Source organism: Phodopus roborovskii, unplaced genomic scaffold (assembly GCF_943737965.1).
Source record: "Phodopus roborovskii unplaced genomic scaffold, PHOROB, whole genome shotgun sequence".
Classification (NCBI taxonomy): domain Eukaryota; kingdom Metazoa; phylum Chordata; class Mammalia; order Rodentia; family Cricetidae; genus Phodopus; species Phodopus roborovskii.
Genome location: NW_026126511.1, coordinates 40,805,148 through 40,823,619, shown reverse-complemented (window position 1 = coordinate 40,823,619; position 18,472 = coordinate 40,805,148). Strand labels below are relative to the sequence as shown.

At 44.6% G+C, this 18,472-nt stretch overlaps 1 protein-coding gene across 5 annotated transcripts in view; it reads left to right on the top strand.

Moving 5' to 3' along the window:
• The window catches only part of Rcbtb2 (RCC1 and BTB domain containing protein 2), a 42,366-nt gene that overhangs the window by 17,969 nt on the left and 5,925 nt on the right, over nucleotides 1-18,472 (top strand). For all 5 annotated transcript variants that reach the window (XM_051195394.1, XM_051195393.1, XM_051195396.1 and 2 more), the window contains 9 exons: nucleotides 3,296-3,451; nucleotides 3,840-3,990; nucleotides 6,234-6,400; nucleotides 8,039-8,197; nucleotides 8,322-8,429; nucleotides 9,952-10,094; nucleotides 15,052-15,242; nucleotides 15,504-15,630; nucleotides 17,757-17,896. In XM_051195394.1, the coding sequence (XP_051051351.1) occupies nucleotides 3,296-3,451; nucleotides 3,840-3,990; nucleotides 6,234-6,400; nucleotides 8,039-8,197; nucleotides 8,322-8,429; nucleotides 9,952-10,094; nucleotides 15,052-15,242; nucleotides 15,504-15,630; nucleotides 17,757-17,896 (1,342 nt within the window). The remainder of the gene's footprint in view (nucleotides 1-3,295; nucleotides 3,452-3,839; nucleotides 3,991-6,233; nucleotides 6,401-8,038; nucleotides 8,198-8,321; nucleotides 8,430-9,951; nucleotides 10,095-15,051; nucleotides 15,243-15,503; nucleotides 15,631-17,756; nucleotides 17,897-18,472) is intronic.

Genomic DNA, 18,472 nt, shown 5'->3' with positions numbered 1-18,472 from the left:
TATGAAAGTAGGGTCTATCTATCACTCTTGGCGTGGTGGCTTGTTATTTGCCTAGAGAGGCATGGGTAGGAGAGGTGGACTTGCAGCCAGACATTAGTTTTTTCTTCATTTAATCAGTACACTCACCTTCATTCCCAGCAGAATGGTGTGGTGATGAGAGGCTGCCTTTGGCTGTTTGCTTGAGAACTGTGCTAGAGTGGTCTGTAAGGGCCCCAGAGCAGCACTCTAATGAGGATGGGTGCTCACAGGGCAACCCAGACATCCTCAGCTGACTTCCAAGCTGAGGGGATAAATACTTTCTCAGATAAGAAGCAAGCAAGTGCTGACCCTCTCAGACCTTCTGAATAAGGTTTGTTCAACAGCCGGTGAGAAAGATACCAGAAAAATCTTTGCTTTTAAAAATTAAACATGAGTTTGATGTTATTCTGGGAAATACTTAAAAGTATCATTTGATGGGCTGTTATAGATATATTTATAAAATATATGTGTATTTTTATAATTCAAAAATTAAATGAAGGGACTCTGGTCATCTCAAGTGTGGAGAGCATGGCTCAGGCAGGCCTTGCCCTTCTTCCCCATTCTATCTGCCTTGCTAAACCATGGGATTACATTCCTAAAGCTAGCCACTAAGGTCTAGTCCCTTCTTTGGCTACCCCTCCTCCTGAGGCTGACTACCAGGGTCCAGCTTTCACAGTACTAAAGTGTAGTAATCAGAAGCTGCCTTTGGTTTACCTTATTAACATGCCCAACCAAAACATACCACAGCATCCTAACTCATCCTAACACAGACCGCACCTTTTTCTCTTCTTAAAAATTGCACCTGCAAGGTCATTTGCTGCTGTTTTTCTGCCTGAGTCAGAAAGCAGCCACATAACGTTTCTTCCTCACTTAATAAAAGATCTCTGTGAAAACAGGTGTTGGGTGTGGTTTGTGCCTGATCTGGGGTCCAGGAGGGAGCCCCCACTGTTCATGGTTCTCCTTCATTAAATATGTAATTGTCTCCAGTGTGCAGATAAACAGCAACTGTCTTTGAAGGCCGGTTTATGACACATGCATGCTCATAGGAGAGTGCACATGACCATGAAATTATCATGCACTGTTGTGGTTTTCATGACCCTCCAAGATTCTGAGCTGAAGTCCAGACCCAAGACCTCAGTGTAATCAGTTCATATGAAGATTAGGTCATTGAAGAAGTAATTAGCTTAGTTAAGATGCAGTCATTAAGGTTGGTCCTAACTTAGTCTGACTTGTGTGTTTATCAGAAGGGGAATATTGGACATGACACAGAGAGCCAAGTACAAAGCAGACAGTGCAGACAGAGGGAAGTGGAGCCTGAACTAGATCTTCCCCTGACAGCTCTGGAAAGACAAGCTAGCTGACACCTTGATTTGTGACTTTTGAATCTCCAAAACTGTTAGCACAGTTGGCTGCTTCGGCCAGCTAGCTATGGCTGCCGGTGCCAATGAGCACATGAGCTGCTCGGATGGTTCCTAATGCTCTGGTTGGTTTGAATGTCAACTTGCCACAAATGAGAACCACTTGAGTAGGGAGCCTCACCAGGAGTGTCCTGATGGCCGTGGTAGGTGTGGGAAGGCCCACCCCGATTGTGGGTGGCACCTTCAGCCAGCACACCAGATGAAATGCTGTTTTGCTTCTTGCTCCTTGGCTTTCCCTCTGCCAGCAAGTTGATTTGTCTGTAGCTGCTGCTGATTCCTTCCCATGGCTAGAACCATTGTTCCCAACCTTCCATCATGAACTAGGGACCACTGGTTCTCCAGGAACTTCTTGTGCTTCAGGCCTGATTGAACCACTGAGTTCACATCTTGTTGCCTCCCAGTGAGTGTCTGGGAAGCAGAAAATGTGGTCCATGAGGAGGGCTCTGCATCCCGAGAACCTAAAGAGCTTGCTAATTTATTCAAGTACAAGTCTGGAGAGGGTGTGTGGCAATGGAATTTAAGGAGGTGGAGTAATGGTAGAAGGAACATAAAATTGAATCAGTCTGAGTGTCAATATGAGTCCATTGAACAGAGATTCTAGGCTTAATAATGAACCTTACACAGTTAAAAGCAAAACAAAATGTACCAAGACTCCATTTGATCAGGTAGTTGAACTATTTGGGAAAAGGTCGTCTACTGAGAACGGGCCTGATAGTCTTTGTTTTGGTGTTGATAAAGGGATTTTAAAGGCACAAGGAAACTGGGATGCTGGAGTAGATTTGTTGCTTAAAACCTAATTCTCCACAATGTGCAGGACTAGAAGACATGGCCTTCACTGATACTATAAGATGCAAAATGGTGAGAGGGCCACCAGCACATTTGCTGAGCTTTATTGTCACCTTTTTCCTCGTGCCAGACCCTGGAGTAGGAGATGCTGCTGCTCAGTTGGATGAATTTTCGTTATGAGCCCGGCTGGGTGAATTAAATGTGAAGGACTTAATTGGACCCCAGAGCAGCAGGGGCCAGGAGGCAGCATAGAATTGCCAAAGGCAAGATGAACGTGCTCACCACATGGAACCATGGGCTAAGCGATGTCCACAATAGCCTGACCCATGGGCAGCACAGGGAAAGTGACTTTTATGATGGCATGACTTACATTGGACCTTTGAGACTGGCAAATCAATGACGGTGTTTCCTGGGATGAAATAGATATGTTTTAGTTTTTGTTTGCTCTGTACATGCACAGGACTCTAGAGCAAAGGAAGGAAATGCTACAGTTGATTGTAGTGATGGGAATTCATGGCCCATCAGTCAGTTTTCAGACTTGAGCCAGTTTACAGACCCGGAACCCCTTGAGTGAAGGGAGGGCCAGGTCTCCCTGAAGGACAATCTTGCTAAAAGACCTAAGAATTATACCGTTAGCTAGAATGCATACAAGTTATAGTTCTCCCATCCTAACCCCCCAGAGGGACCTACATCTGTTTGCTAGAGTAACTGTACATAAGGATAGCAGATGCAGTGGCCACCCTCCTTCCTACAGCCTGGACTCCCTTAACCTTCCTGTTTCTACAACAATTTAACATGTTGCTAACATTCAGCTGGCCAAGGTCCAGACTTAGGTGAGTGGGGTGTCTCTGAGATCTGATTTTGTCCAGGCCACAGGCACCTGGTCTGAGAGCAATACAGGACAGTGGGCTATGATCCGTTCTGCAGCTGTGTGTGGCTCTCTGCAGCGGACAACACCAGATGTGGCTTACTCCCCTTCAAGCTAGTTCACGCTGCAGAAATGAGTCAAGGAATGTTTTTTGTTTGTTTGTTTTAAATTGATCATTTCAGTTTACAAGTCTTGTTCCTTTTAGTCAGTACAGGCTACACTGTCGTCATTGAAGATGTTAGATGTGGGGAAGTGGCCAATCTTTTCCCTTTGTTCTGAGGAAGAACTGCAGTCGGTTCGTCAGGCTTGTGTCTTTGGCAGTGCTGGCAATGAAGTTTTATATACCACAGTCAATGATGAGGTAATTTCGAAGAAAACATTCAACCACCCATAGTTTTAGTAATAGTTTTGTAAGTTGAAGGCCTTGGGGGACGTATGGAATGACGCCTTTAAACAAAGTATAGAAAGGCAATGTGTTTGTTTGTTTGTTTGTTTGGAGACAGGGTTTCTCTGTGTACTCCTGGCCCTCCTGCAACTTGCTTTGTAGACCAGGCTGGCCTTGAACTCAGAGATCTGCCTGCCTGTGCCTCCCGAGTGCTAGAATTAAAGGTTCGCACCACCACCTGACTGAAAAGGCATTTTTTAATTTATTCTGTAATGAGGCAGTTTGCTTGAGGAAGGCTGTCTGAGGTAGCTTACAGACTTTTCAGAAATTTTCTTCCTTGAACTGAGTGGTTTTTTTCCCACAGATTTTTGTGCTGGGCACAAACTGCAGTGGCTGTCTGGGGATAGGTGACATTCAGAGCACCATTGAGCCTCGGAGACTGGATTCTTTAACTGGCAAAAAGATAGCCAGCCTCAGCTATGGGAGTGGCCCACACATTGTCCTTGCAACAACAGGTAATGGGAACTCAATGGATAGGTTCAGGCCATTACTTATTTGTTAAGAAATAAGATCGGGGTGCCCTGAAATTAAGAGCCAACTTTCTGATTGAGCAAGAATTGATGGCTGTACCCTGTGGGCGTGGCCACGCATTGGACAATGTGACTGTACTTGAATAACAGAGTGTGGTAGTTTAACACAGGGGGTCTAAATGGACAAAAGACAATGTACCCAGCCCTTCCATTCCCCACCCAGTAAGTATAATCATTGTGTGAGAACTCTGCTTGCTTAGGAAGCCTCCGCTTTGACCTGAGGTTCCTGGCCTATATACATTGAGAGATCAGCTGTTGATTCTGCCATCCCTCTAAGCATTCTGTAATTCTTCACATTGAGTAGTTAGTGACTGATAGAAGTTGGCCTTAGTAGTATGGGGAAAACATTCTCTTGGTGACATCATGAACTCCGAGATTTATACAGCATTAGAATTAAATTAAGCCTTTGAAGTTCAAATTCTGGGAACTTGGGTGGGACTTTCTAGTAATAGGCAAGATTATTCTGAACATTTCATTCAAAAAATAGTTTAAGTCTGGGGCTGAAGTGATGGCTTAGCAGTTGAGGAGAAGCAGAGTCAGATAAGGACTGTTAAGCACCCACCTGCTCAGCTGATGCTGAGCTATAGTCAGTACTCTTAAAGTGAAGGGTCACAGGTTGAGAGGTCAAGGTCCTGTGTGATAGAATACTAGATTTCCCATAGGCTGGGACTGCAAAGGCTACACTCACAGCCTGGGATTTAGTGCTTCCTAAGGATTGAACAGACAGGAGAATTTTCGTTTGTTTGTTTGTTTGTTTGTTTGTTTGGAGCATACCAGAGAAGGAAAAAGAGAAAATGAAACTAAGTACCCCCCAGAGTTTGCAGCTGTAGTTTTCTGTCACGGTAGACCCAATGGTCTAAGTCTCAGGCCTTGAATTAGAGGTCTGGACTTTAAGTGTGTTAAGGGTGTAATAGAAATGAATGTGCATCCCTTCCACTGGAAGCCTGGGAGGATCACCAGAAACAGCTTTTAAATGTCAGCCAGCAGCACATGGTCTGAAATCGGCACTGTGTGGGGTGCTAAGGCACGGTGGATGTGGCAAAAGACAAAGCTACAAGTTTAGCTTGCAGGCTGTAGTTGGCCTTTCCTTGTAGTTCTAGGATTGGGCAATGCTTGACTCCCACAAAGTGTCTCTTCCCATCAGCTGAGCAGGAGGTTGGTGCGTACAGAGAAGAGCGATGTCAGCAGTCAGCAGAGGGAACCTGGGGTTTGCAGGCTCAAGCTGTCCTGTTTGGGAACCAGGCTCTTGGCACTCTTCCCCTCTTGGTTTCTTGGGTGATGTGGAAAATGAGCACAAGTGGGCACCCACTTGGTTGGGTGTAGCACCAAGAACTCAGTCCAAACCAACAACCTCCTGTAGGGTCTAATTCGTGAGACCCAGGAGAAGTGGCGGACAGGGTGATTATTAAACATGAGCTGTTAGAATTACAGAAAGCAAAATATCTACAGAGGAAAAAACATCTACAGACATAATAGAAGATTTGGAAAAGACCCAGGGAACTATTGAATTAATTATCAAATGAACATTCATTGGGCAAGTTCTGAAACCATTTGTATACCACAAAAGAGAATCAAACCAGACGATCAAATGAAGTCACTCATAATATAACCTAAGCAATGTGGTAGAAAACACAGATGTCAGGGAGCATACATGTGATTCACTTATTTATTCAAAGTGCAGAATCAGAAAACTAAACTCATATATGTAAGGTCCAGATATGTAGGGCTCCGGGGAAAATGTGTTATATTTTGTATATATGCCCTTTTTTACCCATGAAATTGCACATGTGTTCTATGAATTTTTAGAATTTCACAAGTAAAATAATAAATTTTAAAATCATCGGCCATCTTTTTCTAAAGAAATAAAGATCCAGAAGAGTTAAGGAACACTTTACACCCTTGACTTTTAATGTCCTATTCTCTGATGTGTTTTAGTGCTCTATTTACTCAGAGACCATCCTAGCTATTTTTTAACCTCACAGATTTAAATCCCATCATATTGTTTTGACAGGTAAAGCAGTTTGTGTTTCTGCATAGATTTTCTTACAAAGTGAATTTGGAAGGGGGAAGTCGAATCTCAGTTTCCATCTGGAGGCCAAGTCATGTGTTGTCCTCTCCTACGGAGAAGTATGTGTCATGAAGGCTGCTCATCTTTCTTTTGTTTTCAGATGGAGAAGTCTTCACTTGGGGTCACAATGCGTATAGCCAGCTGGGCAATGGGACAACGAACCATGGTTTGGTGCCCTGCCACATCTCCACTAACTTGTCAAACAAACAAGTCATTGAGGTTGCCTGTGGGTCTTACCATTCTTTGGTCCTAACATCTGATGGAGAGGTGAGAGTAACCAGCATAAACTCACTGACTGCCTCTTCAATATGTTCTATAGCTTCCTTTAACTCCACCCCCCAAATATGACTAGGCAATGATATTGAATTTACTTTGTATTGCTGATAAAACATCATGATCAAAAGCAACCCAGGGAAGAAAGAGTTTATTTGGTTTACAGGCTGCAATATATCATCCATGCAAGTCAGGGTAGGAAGGAACTCAAGACAGGAATCTGAAACAGGCCATGGTGGAACTCTACTTACTGGTTGGCTCCCCATAGCTTGTTCAGCCCACTTTCCTATACTTCCCAGGATTGCCAGCTCAGAGGTACCACGTCAATCACTAATCAAGAAAATGCTCTATACACTTGCCTGTAGACTTCTGATGGAGGCGTTGTCTCTCTTTCCAGATAACTCTAGTGTATTAGTCGGAGTGCTCTAGAGGAACAAGATTTATTTTATTTCTTTATTTTATTTTTTCTTGACACATTATTTAGCTTTGTTCCTTTTTTTAACCCTCACTGACTTTTTTTAAAGATTTACTTATTTTTATTTTTTATTTAAATAACATTTTTTCAATTATTTTTACATACCAACCCTTTCCCCTCCCTCCTCTCCTCTTAGCCCCTTCCCTTTCTAATCTATCACTCTCCCCATCCACTCCTCCTCCATCTCCATTCAGAAAGGGACATGCCTCCCATGGGCTTGTGAAAAGCATGGTACATCAAGCTGAGGTAGGACCAAGCAAGGGACAGAACTTAAAAAAAGGAATTTGTCTGTCTGTCTGTCTACCTATGTATCTATATCTATATCATATATATATATGAATGATTAGATATGGGATTTAGATAGAAAGACAGATAGATAGATGGGCTCCATCTGTCTATCTATATAGATATAGACAGATAAGGTATATATATGGGATTATTAGAGTGGCTTACAGATTGTGGTCTGGCTAGTACAACTGTGGTTGGCAGCCTACCAACAGAAGGTCCAAAAATACAGTACTATTTCAGTCCACAAGGCTGGATGTCCCAGCTGGTCTTCAGTATATGCTGGAATCCTGAGGATTCCAATGAAAGAATGGACTGGCCAGAGAGACGGGAGCAAGCAGGCAAAGAAAGCAAGCTTCCTTCTTCCATGACAGGCTGCCAGCAGAAGGTGTGGCCCAGATTAAAGGTGGATCTTCCAGATTAGAAGTGGGTCTGCCCACTTGAAATGATATAACTAAGGAGAAAAAAAATTCTCTCACAAATGCCCAACAATTTGAATTTTAATTAACTCCATATGGAGTCAAGTTGACAACCAAGAATAGTAATCACATCTAGCTTGTGCCATATTGTCCAAAAACTAACCTGAGTAGTTATGATGAGCTAAGCAGGGTTGTTTAAAATAACTACCCCTCAAACTCAGCCTTATGTAGTAAGGCCTTCAATCACTACAAATCTTAAAAGGGCCCATTATTACTTTTATATTGCTATAACAAAGGTAATATTCGCAAAATTAAAAAGTCTCAAAATGTTGACGAATATGGCTCTTTGAGAGGGTGGTGAGATGCTCTAAGTACATGTCAGTGTCCAGATGAGATACTTTATGAGTCCTGTATCTTGTTTATCAGTCTTTTTTTTTTTTTTTTCCCATGTAGGTATTTGCCTGGGGTTATAATAACTCTGGGCAGGTAGGATCTGGATCAACTGCTAATCAGCCCATTCCTCGAAGAGTCACTGGATGTTTGCAGAATAAAGTAGTTATGAACATAGCATGTGGGCAAATGTGTTCCATGGCCATTGTAGACACTGGAGAGGTAGGAAAGTGACATCCTATTTTGTTTAAAAGTTTTTCTTTGCTTCCTTAGGGTCATATAAGCATGGCATGCTTCCCAACAACAGAACTGAACACTGAGTGCTACATTTCTTATCTTTCCGCAGGTCTATGTCTGGGGTTACAATGGGAATGGACAGCTGGGCCTGGGCAGCAGTGGCAACCAGCCAACCCCCTGTAGAGTGGCAGCCCTGCAAGGCATTCGTGTACAGCGGGTGCGTCTCCTGGTGGTCTGTGTGCAGTGCAGTAGGTCTGGTTTTCTTATACACATGGAAAGTTCAGCTGGTTTGATGTAACGGTTAAAGCCTCCTGCTCTCTGAATTAAGGTGTAACTGTTCATAGAGATGCTGTTTCTGTGCTACTTTTGTGAACTGCACTGAGAATGTTAGTTGCACACCCTTTCCTGAAGAATCTTTGAGAGCATATATGCCAACAGTTTTAAGAGGCTTCCTGCCTTTTTACCTGTAGTTCTACTCTTGGAGACTTCTCCTTAGGAACCAGAGAGAAAGTCTCATATAAATTTAGGAAGTCACAGTGAAATCCATGAATATGTACAATTAATATGTATTAAGAAAAATGTAAGAAAAAGTATGCTTAATAAAAATGATAGGCATTGTATAATTTACTAATCTAATGGTAAGTGAACAATTGAAGATTATGCCCATCAATATGAGAATGATGGTGTTCCTGAGACAGAGTCTCACTGTTAGCTTGGGCTATGGTTGTGAGTACAGAGACTTTATGTGCCGCCACACCCAGTATACAAAGGATATTTTTTGTTGTTGTTGTTGAGACAGGGTTTCCCTAAGTAACAGCATTAGCTGTCCTGGAACTTGCTCTGTAGCTCTATAGACCAGGCTGTCCTTGAACTCACAGAGACTTGCTTGCCTTTGCCCGGAGTGCTGAGATTAAAGGCATGTACCACTACTGCCCAGCTTTTTTAATAATAGGGAGAAAGCAACTTTAGGTTAAAAAAATAGACAGACCATAGCTACATATGCTACCACTTAAAAATTTGTAAGTGCATATTTCTTTTTTTCTGTTTTTTTTTTTTTTTTTTTTTTTTTTTTTTTTTAATGATCATTGGTATTTTGCTTGCATGTATGTCTGTGTGAGGGTGTCAGAAGCCCTGGAACTGGAGTTAGAGACAGGTGTAAGCAGCCATGTGATTGCTGAGAATTGAACCCAAGTCTTCTGAAGAGCAGCCAGTGCTTTTAACCACTGAGCCATCTCTCCAGCCCCATAAGTGCATATTTCTATATCTGAATAAGTTGGGAGAAAAACAAAACAAAATAAAAAACCTCTTGAGCACAGATCTTTAGAGCTTTTGAAGCTGGGTGGAGGTGGCAGGAGCATACACCTTTGCTCCAAGCACTCAGGAGGCAGAGGCAGGTGGATCTCTGAGTTCCAGGCCTGCCTGGTCTACAGAGTGAGTTCCAGGACAGCCAGGGCTGCACCGAGAAACCCATCCCTTCCTGGTTTCTGTGAGAATACTGCATGCAGCTAGAGAGCTCACTGCCACAGGCCAAGCCAGCTAACCAAGTGGGGGTGATGCATGCAACGCCACCATTCAGCTGGGCCTGCGCCAGCACCAGAACACTGGTTAACTTACTGTCAGTCTGCCTTTCCTTGGTTTTCATTTTAGTTCTAACCTGTTGTGTGAAAGTGAAACATTTCCCTTCATTTACAGATCTGAGAAGTTTTTTGTTTGTTTGTTTTATTTTTTTGTCCTTCTAGGTCGCCTGTGGCTATGCACACACATTAGTATTAACAGATGAAGGTCAAGTGTATGCGTGGGGTGCAAATTCTTATGGCCAGTTGGGCACTGGCAATAAAAGTAACCAGTCCTATCCTACCCCTGTCATTGTGGAAAAGGACAGGTAATGTGTACCTTTCCAAATCACCTCCATGGTCTTTAGTAATTAACCAGCACTGAGAAGTTATGGTGTAGAATTGTGGGAAATCACTCAGTATTAGATTAATCTTTAGCCCAGTTGTTCATTTCTGTTTAAAAGTAGCCTAGTGAATTACTGGGGAGATGGCACCCTGCTGTCACTTACCTGTTTGTCATCTGTACCTCCAGTGCTGCACTGTGCAAACGCCAGCGACTGAACTTCAGTAACAATTGTTTGTGTGTCTGTCTCCTAAGTGCTGTCCCCTTGTTCCTTGTTTTTCTCCTCAGAGGGAGGTTGGCAAAGCTTGAGATCTATCTTCTGTGGCTTGGGGAAAGTATGGTACTTGGAGAGGGGTATGAAGCTAGTCTCTTAGCTCCTAAGACAATCATCAACCGGTTAGAAAGGCAGGGTGATTTGATTGTTGCACCTTCCAAGCTTTTGTGATGTAGAGGAGTGAAGTGCTAGAGCATGAGGGCTCTGTTTTATGTACTTAATTTCCAGATGACCCTAAGGCTTTTGAAGGTCACGTCACTGCCTTTCCACCCATCATCTCCACTCAGTGCTGTGGCACGTAGACATTACAGTACTCTCCTCTTTCATCCAGTGTTGCTGTCACTGTGGAAATCAATATGCTCTTCCTATTCTTATTCCGCATAGCATTTTTATATTTGATTTAAAATAAACATATGGATAAATAGATTAGCTAACATTTAGGTTCTTTTATGTTTTCTCCCATTGGGATTCTTAATAAATTGTCATTTTTATTTACATACTGTAAACATGGTTAATTTTACATGACCTATATAGATCTTGAAAAAAAGTTTTTAAGCTGAGAGTTTGAAAAAAAAAAAAAAGGGACCTTTGACTCTTTAAATGAGGAACAGGAGAATTAGTGTAGGCAGGAGCCGACACATAGATGCCTGTGACTCTGTCACTTGCTGGTCTTGTAAAGTATCCAAAGAAGTCAATAAAAACAGAAGGGATGCTTACTCACAACCGAGTAACTAAAAAATGCCCCAGCCAGCCCGTGCATGCAGTCAGCGGAGACACTAAGTACCCAGGCTGAACACCGGTGCCGAGGTCAGACAGAGGCGCACGCACAGGAAAGTGACGCTGGCCCCCTCTCACGGTGCCCCCACACTTCCCTCAGTATCTCTTCAGAGGCTGGCTTGGATTGCCCTGCTTCCCCTGATCCAGAATGACATCACATCTTCCCACAGGTCCACTCTGGAGCAGACTGTGGGCCACTAAGTGGGGGAGCAAGCAGGAAGCAGAGAAGCAGGGAAGGGGAGAGAAGGGTGTGCATGTTTCTTAGAGGACTCTGAGCTGCGCGCCCGCTGCTCTAGACGGCAAACCCTGGGGTTTCTTATACACTCTTGTCTTTGCTTCTGTCCACACAGATCAGGGATAGGTATTCTGAAAGGATCTTCCTGGTTGCCTTGGTTTCCCAGCCTTGAACTCCAGGTGGCCGTTTCTGAGCTTGCATAGTTATCAGTCAGGCCTTAGTTGCTGGAGTGTAGCAAATGTGCTAGAACTTGTCCTGCACCTCCCAGCCCAGCCCTTCCCGGTTGCTGAGCCTCACATGTCGGTCATGACTGTTTTTTGATTCTTCTGGGGCTCCTTCCAGAAAAGCCTAATTAGGAATGGGATTGAATTTTGGGTGGGGCAGGGGTGAGTCTATGGTTGTTAGGTGTCTGCTCAGAGTGAAAGAAAAATAAAATCTATCTATATTGGATTCTCTGATCAGGCAGCCAAAGGAAACACGTGTCCTTGTTCTTAAGTTTATCCCATAAAGGGATATTATAACCTGTAATGTAAAATTGGCCATGCCTTGAATTTGGTTAGTGCTGTGGCCTCTTGAAGTCTTCAGTAGTCCACTGGGTTTTTACAGAACCACAGCAGGAATGCGATTCTGAGATTGTCTTTTCTATGGGGTGCTTTTCCCCATTGTTCACCAACACAAACTACCTCCGTCTTCGTTCACTGTATCTGTCTTTATTTTATTCTTTCTCACACTCTGCCTTTTTGTTTCCAGTATTTCACAGCCATTAAGCTATGTGGTAGTGTAAGCCATTGCACTGAGGTGACACAAAACACGTATGCTAAGAACTTGTACTAACTTCTGCATTAACTTTGGCTACAGAAGAAGTGCAAAATGTGCCAGGGTCTAGACAATTGAGGCCATCCCAGTTTATACCTGTTCACTGTTGCCCATAAGCCCAGAAAAGTTGAAGTTCAAAACGTGTTTCTTGGTATCAGATTTTTAATATTTGTTTGTTTGTTTGTTGAGGCCTCAGCACAACTTGCAGGTGACTGTAGCACTTAAGTATGTCCTGTTTCCCCAGGAATTCTTTGTTTTTCATGTATTTTTTTTTTTTGAGAATTTGATGTTTTTTATTATATTCTTCCCCTCCCCCAACTCCTCCCAAGGCTTCCTCCTGTACCTCAGATAGTTAGCGTTTCTATTGCCGTGAAGAGGCACCATGACCATGGCAGCTCTTACAAAGGAAAACATTTAATTGAGGCTTTGCTTTTAGCTTCAGAGGTTGAGTCCATTATCACCATGCTGGGACATGGTGTCGTGCAGGCAGACATGGTGCTGGAGAAGTAGCCAAGTGTCCTGCATCTTATCTCCCCGGCAACAAGAAGTGGTCTGAGACACTGGCCATGTATTGAGCATGTGTGAGATCTCAAAGCCCAGCCCCACAGTGTCACTCTTCTTCCAACAAGGCTATACCTACTCTAGCAAAGCTACACTTCCTAGTAGTGCTATTCCCTGTGAGCCAATGGGGGCTAATTACATTCAAACTACTACCTAGGTCTGGCCTTGGGAGGAAGAGAACAAGAATAGCTTACTGCTGCTCATAGAAAGGTGGAATGGATGGTCCTTTAACTCAGAGAAAGCCAGCGGCTTTACTACTGATAGTGAAGATGTTGAAGTGCAAAATCAAACAAACAAAAACTTTTATTAGCTGCGTAGCTATCTGCATGTGTGAACCCACCACATACCACAGTGTTGCTTTAGCCCCGGTACCTGGGTTTGGAGTTTTCAGGGCTCACATCCAGTGCCATTTCTGACTCCTCCTCCCTGTGTTCATCCAGGCTACCTCGATTCTACTTTGGTGACAGGGCTTGGTTGTGGTGGTACTGTGCCATGGGTTATTTCTCTCCTGTACAGGCTGTCGTGTACATTATCCTTCTTAGAATACTGTTCTCTTGACTCACCTTGTTCAGGGCTCTTTTCCACTCACCGGTAACATTAGATCATGACGGAGCTCACAGGCCTTTGTTGTAAGAGACACCATTCAAACCCCGAGACTCACTGTCCCCCAGACTGACTTCTCTGTTCCAGTTAGACGCCCCTGTCGACGGCTCCCTCCTGACTTGGTGTGCCTGCCCTCTGCCTACTGTTTGGCTATAGGGTTTTCTCTGCCTCTTAGGCTGTGTTCCCCTGACAAATTCAAAGCCTGCTGGGCCCAGTAGCTCGCAGGTCTGTTCTTACCCAGCAGAGCATAACCTGGTCTGCAGCTTCTCCCAGTGAATGGTGGATGGCGAGCTCCCACGGTCGGTCCCTGTTCCAGAAGAGGCTGCTCTTCTGTCCTGTCCTGCTCTTTGGGAGGGCCTTGTTTCATTTCTGCTGTTACCACAGTGCCTGCACCCTGTCTCACTTGTGCGCTTTGCTCTTCCACCATGATTTTTTTTCCTTTAAAAAGATAACACTGATTATAAGACTATACATGATTTGGCTTATACAAACTACTGTTGCCTCAGAGCTAGTGTTGTACTCAAACCAGGTTGCTGTGGATGGCTGGCATTGAGACCCTTGGATCTGCTGTGAGGTGGGAAGAGTGCCAGTAAATTGACGGAGCAGAGGACACATTTATCTCCTGTAGAGAAATATCACTGGCCGACTTCTGCTTTCCATGTCTGTTGAACAATGCATAGTTACTAGGAAGCCAGATCCTTTGGACAGTGTTCCCATTGTGCAACGCCATTGCAGAGCACAAGCTCTGGAAATCAGCTGCCTGACACAAGCATGCAAATGTTAGAAGAGACTAGGCAAAGTCTCCCAACCCCAATGTGCCATCTCTCCAGGAGACGTTTTCATTTAAAGCTGTGTGATAGTGTTAACTCAATGACCAGAGGCCATGGCTTTGTCCCGCCCTAACCCTTGTCTCAGACTGAAAGTCATAATGGAATCTCTTATGCTAGATTTTCAGGCCTGGAATTTATCTAACCTAAAGGATCAGAATTAATAACAACCAAATTTCTCAAACAGGCCCATTGAAATTGCGTGACAGTGAAGTTCCCTGTTTTAATCCTTATGCAGACAGGGTCACTTGATGTCACCCAGGTACTCATTTCCCTTTGGTTCTAACGGTCAGCTGAACTGACCAACTGTCTCTGTTGGTTTCTGCTTATTTCTCTCATTCCCTCTGTTTACAGCCTCCTTTGGCTCAGCTCACGGGACACTTTAGATTGTGGAGTGTGATTGCCCAATTACAGAAGTGAAAAGAGATGTAATTAAGGCTGCGGAAGGAAGTTCAGATTCTGGCCTTTTACAGCAGCAGCAGCAGCAAGGCCTTCTTACTGTACTGATTGCTGCCCTAGACACTGCCAGACATGTACTGTTTATCATTGAATTCTCATATTAGATGAAACCAAGACTCTTGGAGCCAGGGATCATTCAGTATAGGGCATCCTGTTAGCATGCAGAAGGCCCCGTGTTCATCTCTGGCATCAAAATAGATAAGAAAATAAATAAGCAAACAAATAGCGACTGAATCTGTTGTGCAGGTTTTTCCCTTTTGTTCCTTGGGCCCCTGGCACCCGCTTCAGTCAGCTAGTTCATGACAGTCTGAGTCAGATGCACCCAGGGGAGGAGAGGCAGCTCCCCGTCCTCCTGCTTACTATCTCCTGTGGTGTTTGCTTGTGAATTTAGGGTCATAGAGATTGCGGCCTGTCACTCCACCCACACATCTGCCGCCAAGACCCAGGGCGGGCACGTGTACATGTGGGGCCAGTGCCGGGGCCAGTCGGTGACCCTCCCCCACCTCACCCATTTCTGCTGCACCGATGATGTCTTTGCCTGCTTTGCCACCCCTGCTGTCACCTGGCGTCTTCTCTCCGTGGGTAAGCTGGTCCTTGTCCCTTTGGGGCATGTCCTGAGAACAAGGACGAGGCCTGGCACACCTGTTTGGGTACAGGATCTATGAACTTCCTTTCTGTGGGCCCCTGGGAAGGGCACTGAAACTCCTGGGAACCAACACCAACACTAAAGCTGGGCATTTGTTTGGGGAGACAGCATTTCCTGAGTGCCCAGAGAGCAGGGCCCCCTTCCCTTCATGTACAACTGTCTGTGGCTGACCCTAGAACTACTGTGCTGCTCTCTAGAACCTGATGACCACCTCACTGTGGCTGAGTCACTGAAGAGGGAATTTGACAACCCGGACACTGCAGACCTCAAGTTTCTGGTTGATGGAAAATACATTTATGCTCACAAAGTCCTTCTCAAAATTAGGTAAGAGTGGGCCAGCACAGTGGCTCTGTGCTTGTCACCCATCCAGACTAATGACCTAAGTACCATCCCTGGGTCTCATACAGCGGACAGAGAGCGGTGTCTCCCATTCATGTCCTCTACATGCTTTCTGTGACGTGCACTCATGAGCACGCGTGCGCGCGCGTGCGGGCACGCACACACACACACACACACACACACACACACACACACACACGTTTAAAATAATTCTCTCCAAAGAGAGAATTGAAATTAATTCATTTATTGTTTGTTTCAGGTGTCAAAGGGTCCATGGTAGGCATCTGAGTAATTTAGAGGCAGCTTTGTTAAGGCCGTTTTTGCCCTTAGAGCACACACAGTGTGGATGGGTGGCCAGTGGGGTAAGGTATGGAAAGCAGGGTGAGCCATGAGTACTGAGTCTGTGCTCAGGGACAGCCCGAATTAGACAGCCCTGGCTGTGGCTTCTGTCCTTGGTGAGTATATTTTGTCCTTGGAATGGGGCCAAGTGCTCTGATTTTCTTTACTGCCTGGGCTGGAATATATGCCCCAGTGCAGCCATGGTAACCTTTCTTCCTCAGGCTTACCTTTCAGATGCTGGGAAAAAAAGGGTGTGTGTGTGTGTGACAAGGTTTTCTCATTTCTCAGACCAAGAAGGCCTGGGTGATACCAACATGAAGATTTTTAGATCATATTTTTTATGTTCAATTTCTGAGCACTGAATGATAGCTACTCAGTTTTGTCCCATGTACACAGTCTGGGAAGCCTCCACTTTATCTTCAGGTACAGAAAAATGCTGTCATACTTCAAAGATCCCACGGCCCCATCTTGAGAAGTCACTGATTTTTTTTTCTGTCATCATAGATACTTAGCAATTTCTAGAAATATATGAAATTATATGGCATTTTTCTTTGCTGCCTGGCTTTTTCCTCTTAGTATAATGATTTGAGATTTTGTTGTCACTGTGTAAAAGTTAAATCCTCTTGCAGTGACTCACAAGCCAACGTGGAGTTTCAGTCTCAGGTCCCCATTTTGTAAGGTCACACAGTGCCACATGGGTTCACGGTCACCATGGAACATACTTTCATAAAGGAAGTGGGGGCTTAGTGTCCTGTGACAGAGCACTTACACACATGTGGCCTAGACCATAGCAACTTACTTTACCACAGGAGCCGTGTGTTTTTCCCCTGACGCTGGAAGAAGAGCCCAGGCCTCCACTTGAGCTTCTGGTCATGATAATCTTCGTCTTTTTGAGGCATGCCATGTGGTGTCTGCGTGTCTAAATCTCTCCCTTTGACTGACTGCATTGAGCCTACACCACAGTGACTGGACTTAACTTGATGGCTCCTGTAGAGGGCCTGTCTCTAAATAAGGTCACTTTGTAAGTTACCAGGGGTTAGAACATCAACTCAGGGATTTTTAGGGGATATAATTCAGACTGAATGGTGCAAAGAAAGAACACTGTTCAGTTATCAAAGCAAGTCTGACCTGTAAAGATGGTCTGAAGAAGGCACCAGAGGTCCCTGCTGTGTCTCCCTCCACTTAGTTGTAGAGACAGTGGCCTGGGCTGCATTTGCAGTTGTGCTGATTAAGTCATTGAAAACTTCAGGCCAGCAAAGAGAACAAGAAGTCAAGGCAGGGATGATGTATTCTGCAGTGCTCTAGCACTATACTAAAATGCCTGAGATGATCAACTGACTAAAGGTGTTTACCCTCTTAGCTCTTAGTTCTTGGTACTGCCGAGCTGTAACCAGCTTGAAAGCTTATCCTGACTCAGGGTTCAGTCTAGCACTGGTTTGCACCATTGTTTGGGGCCTCTTGAAAGGTAGCATATCATGGTAGGAAGTGCCTGGTGGGACAGCATTGCTAATGCCACAGGCCAGGGGTCCACAAGGAGCATGGGTTCCACAAATCCTTTTGGGTGCATTTTCCCAACGATCAAAGACCTCACAGTAGGTCACCCTTTGTAAGCCCTACCCCAGGGTCCTACTGCCTCTTAAGATTACCATCCAAGGACCAGGTGTGGAGAGATGGCCCTCAGGGGACAGCTAGTCTCTAACTACCAAATAAGAAGGCATACACTTTGACCCCAGTCCAGAATCTGGGCTATGATCTTATTTTTCTTCTTTCAGATGTGAACATTTTCGGTCTTCATTAGAAGACAGTGACGATGATATTATAGAAATGAGTGAGTTTTCATACCCTGTGTTCCGAGCTTTCCTGGAGTACTTATACACGGATAACATCAGCCTATCTCCTGAGGAGGCAGTAGGTAATCACCACAGACTTTACCAAGGAATTGGCAAAAGGTTGAGTAGTTAGGAAGGCAGGCTTCTTTCCAACCCAGAAGAAAGGCACCGTGAGCTCCTGCAGGAGCTCTTCTGTTGATGTTGAGCCAAAGCTTTTCTCTTTGGGGCCCAGATGGAGCACTGGCTTTGCTCACACTCTCAGGCCCCAAACCCAGACTTCCCTTGTTGCTACTGCGCATGAAGGTTGAGTAGGTAGATCTAGTGTCCAGTGGAGGTCAAGGTCACATCTGCTACACAGCAGTTGTGCGAGTGGGCATTTCTAGTGGGCTCAGTTAAGCAGTCCATGAGCTGAAAGAAAGGCAGAACGGATTCGTGTGTGTGCATGTGTGTGTGTGTTCGCATGTGGGCACACATGTGAGGACTCGGGATGATGTGGCCCAGCCACACATATTCTCAGCAAAACTCATTTAGCACGGGCAAAGCCTGACATTTATCCTAATTAGTAAGCCTTCTAATGAAGACCCGCTACTATCTAATAAAAAGGTCTATGACTTTAAAAGAAAGGACAGAAAGCAGTGACATACCATTGCCCCTCATGT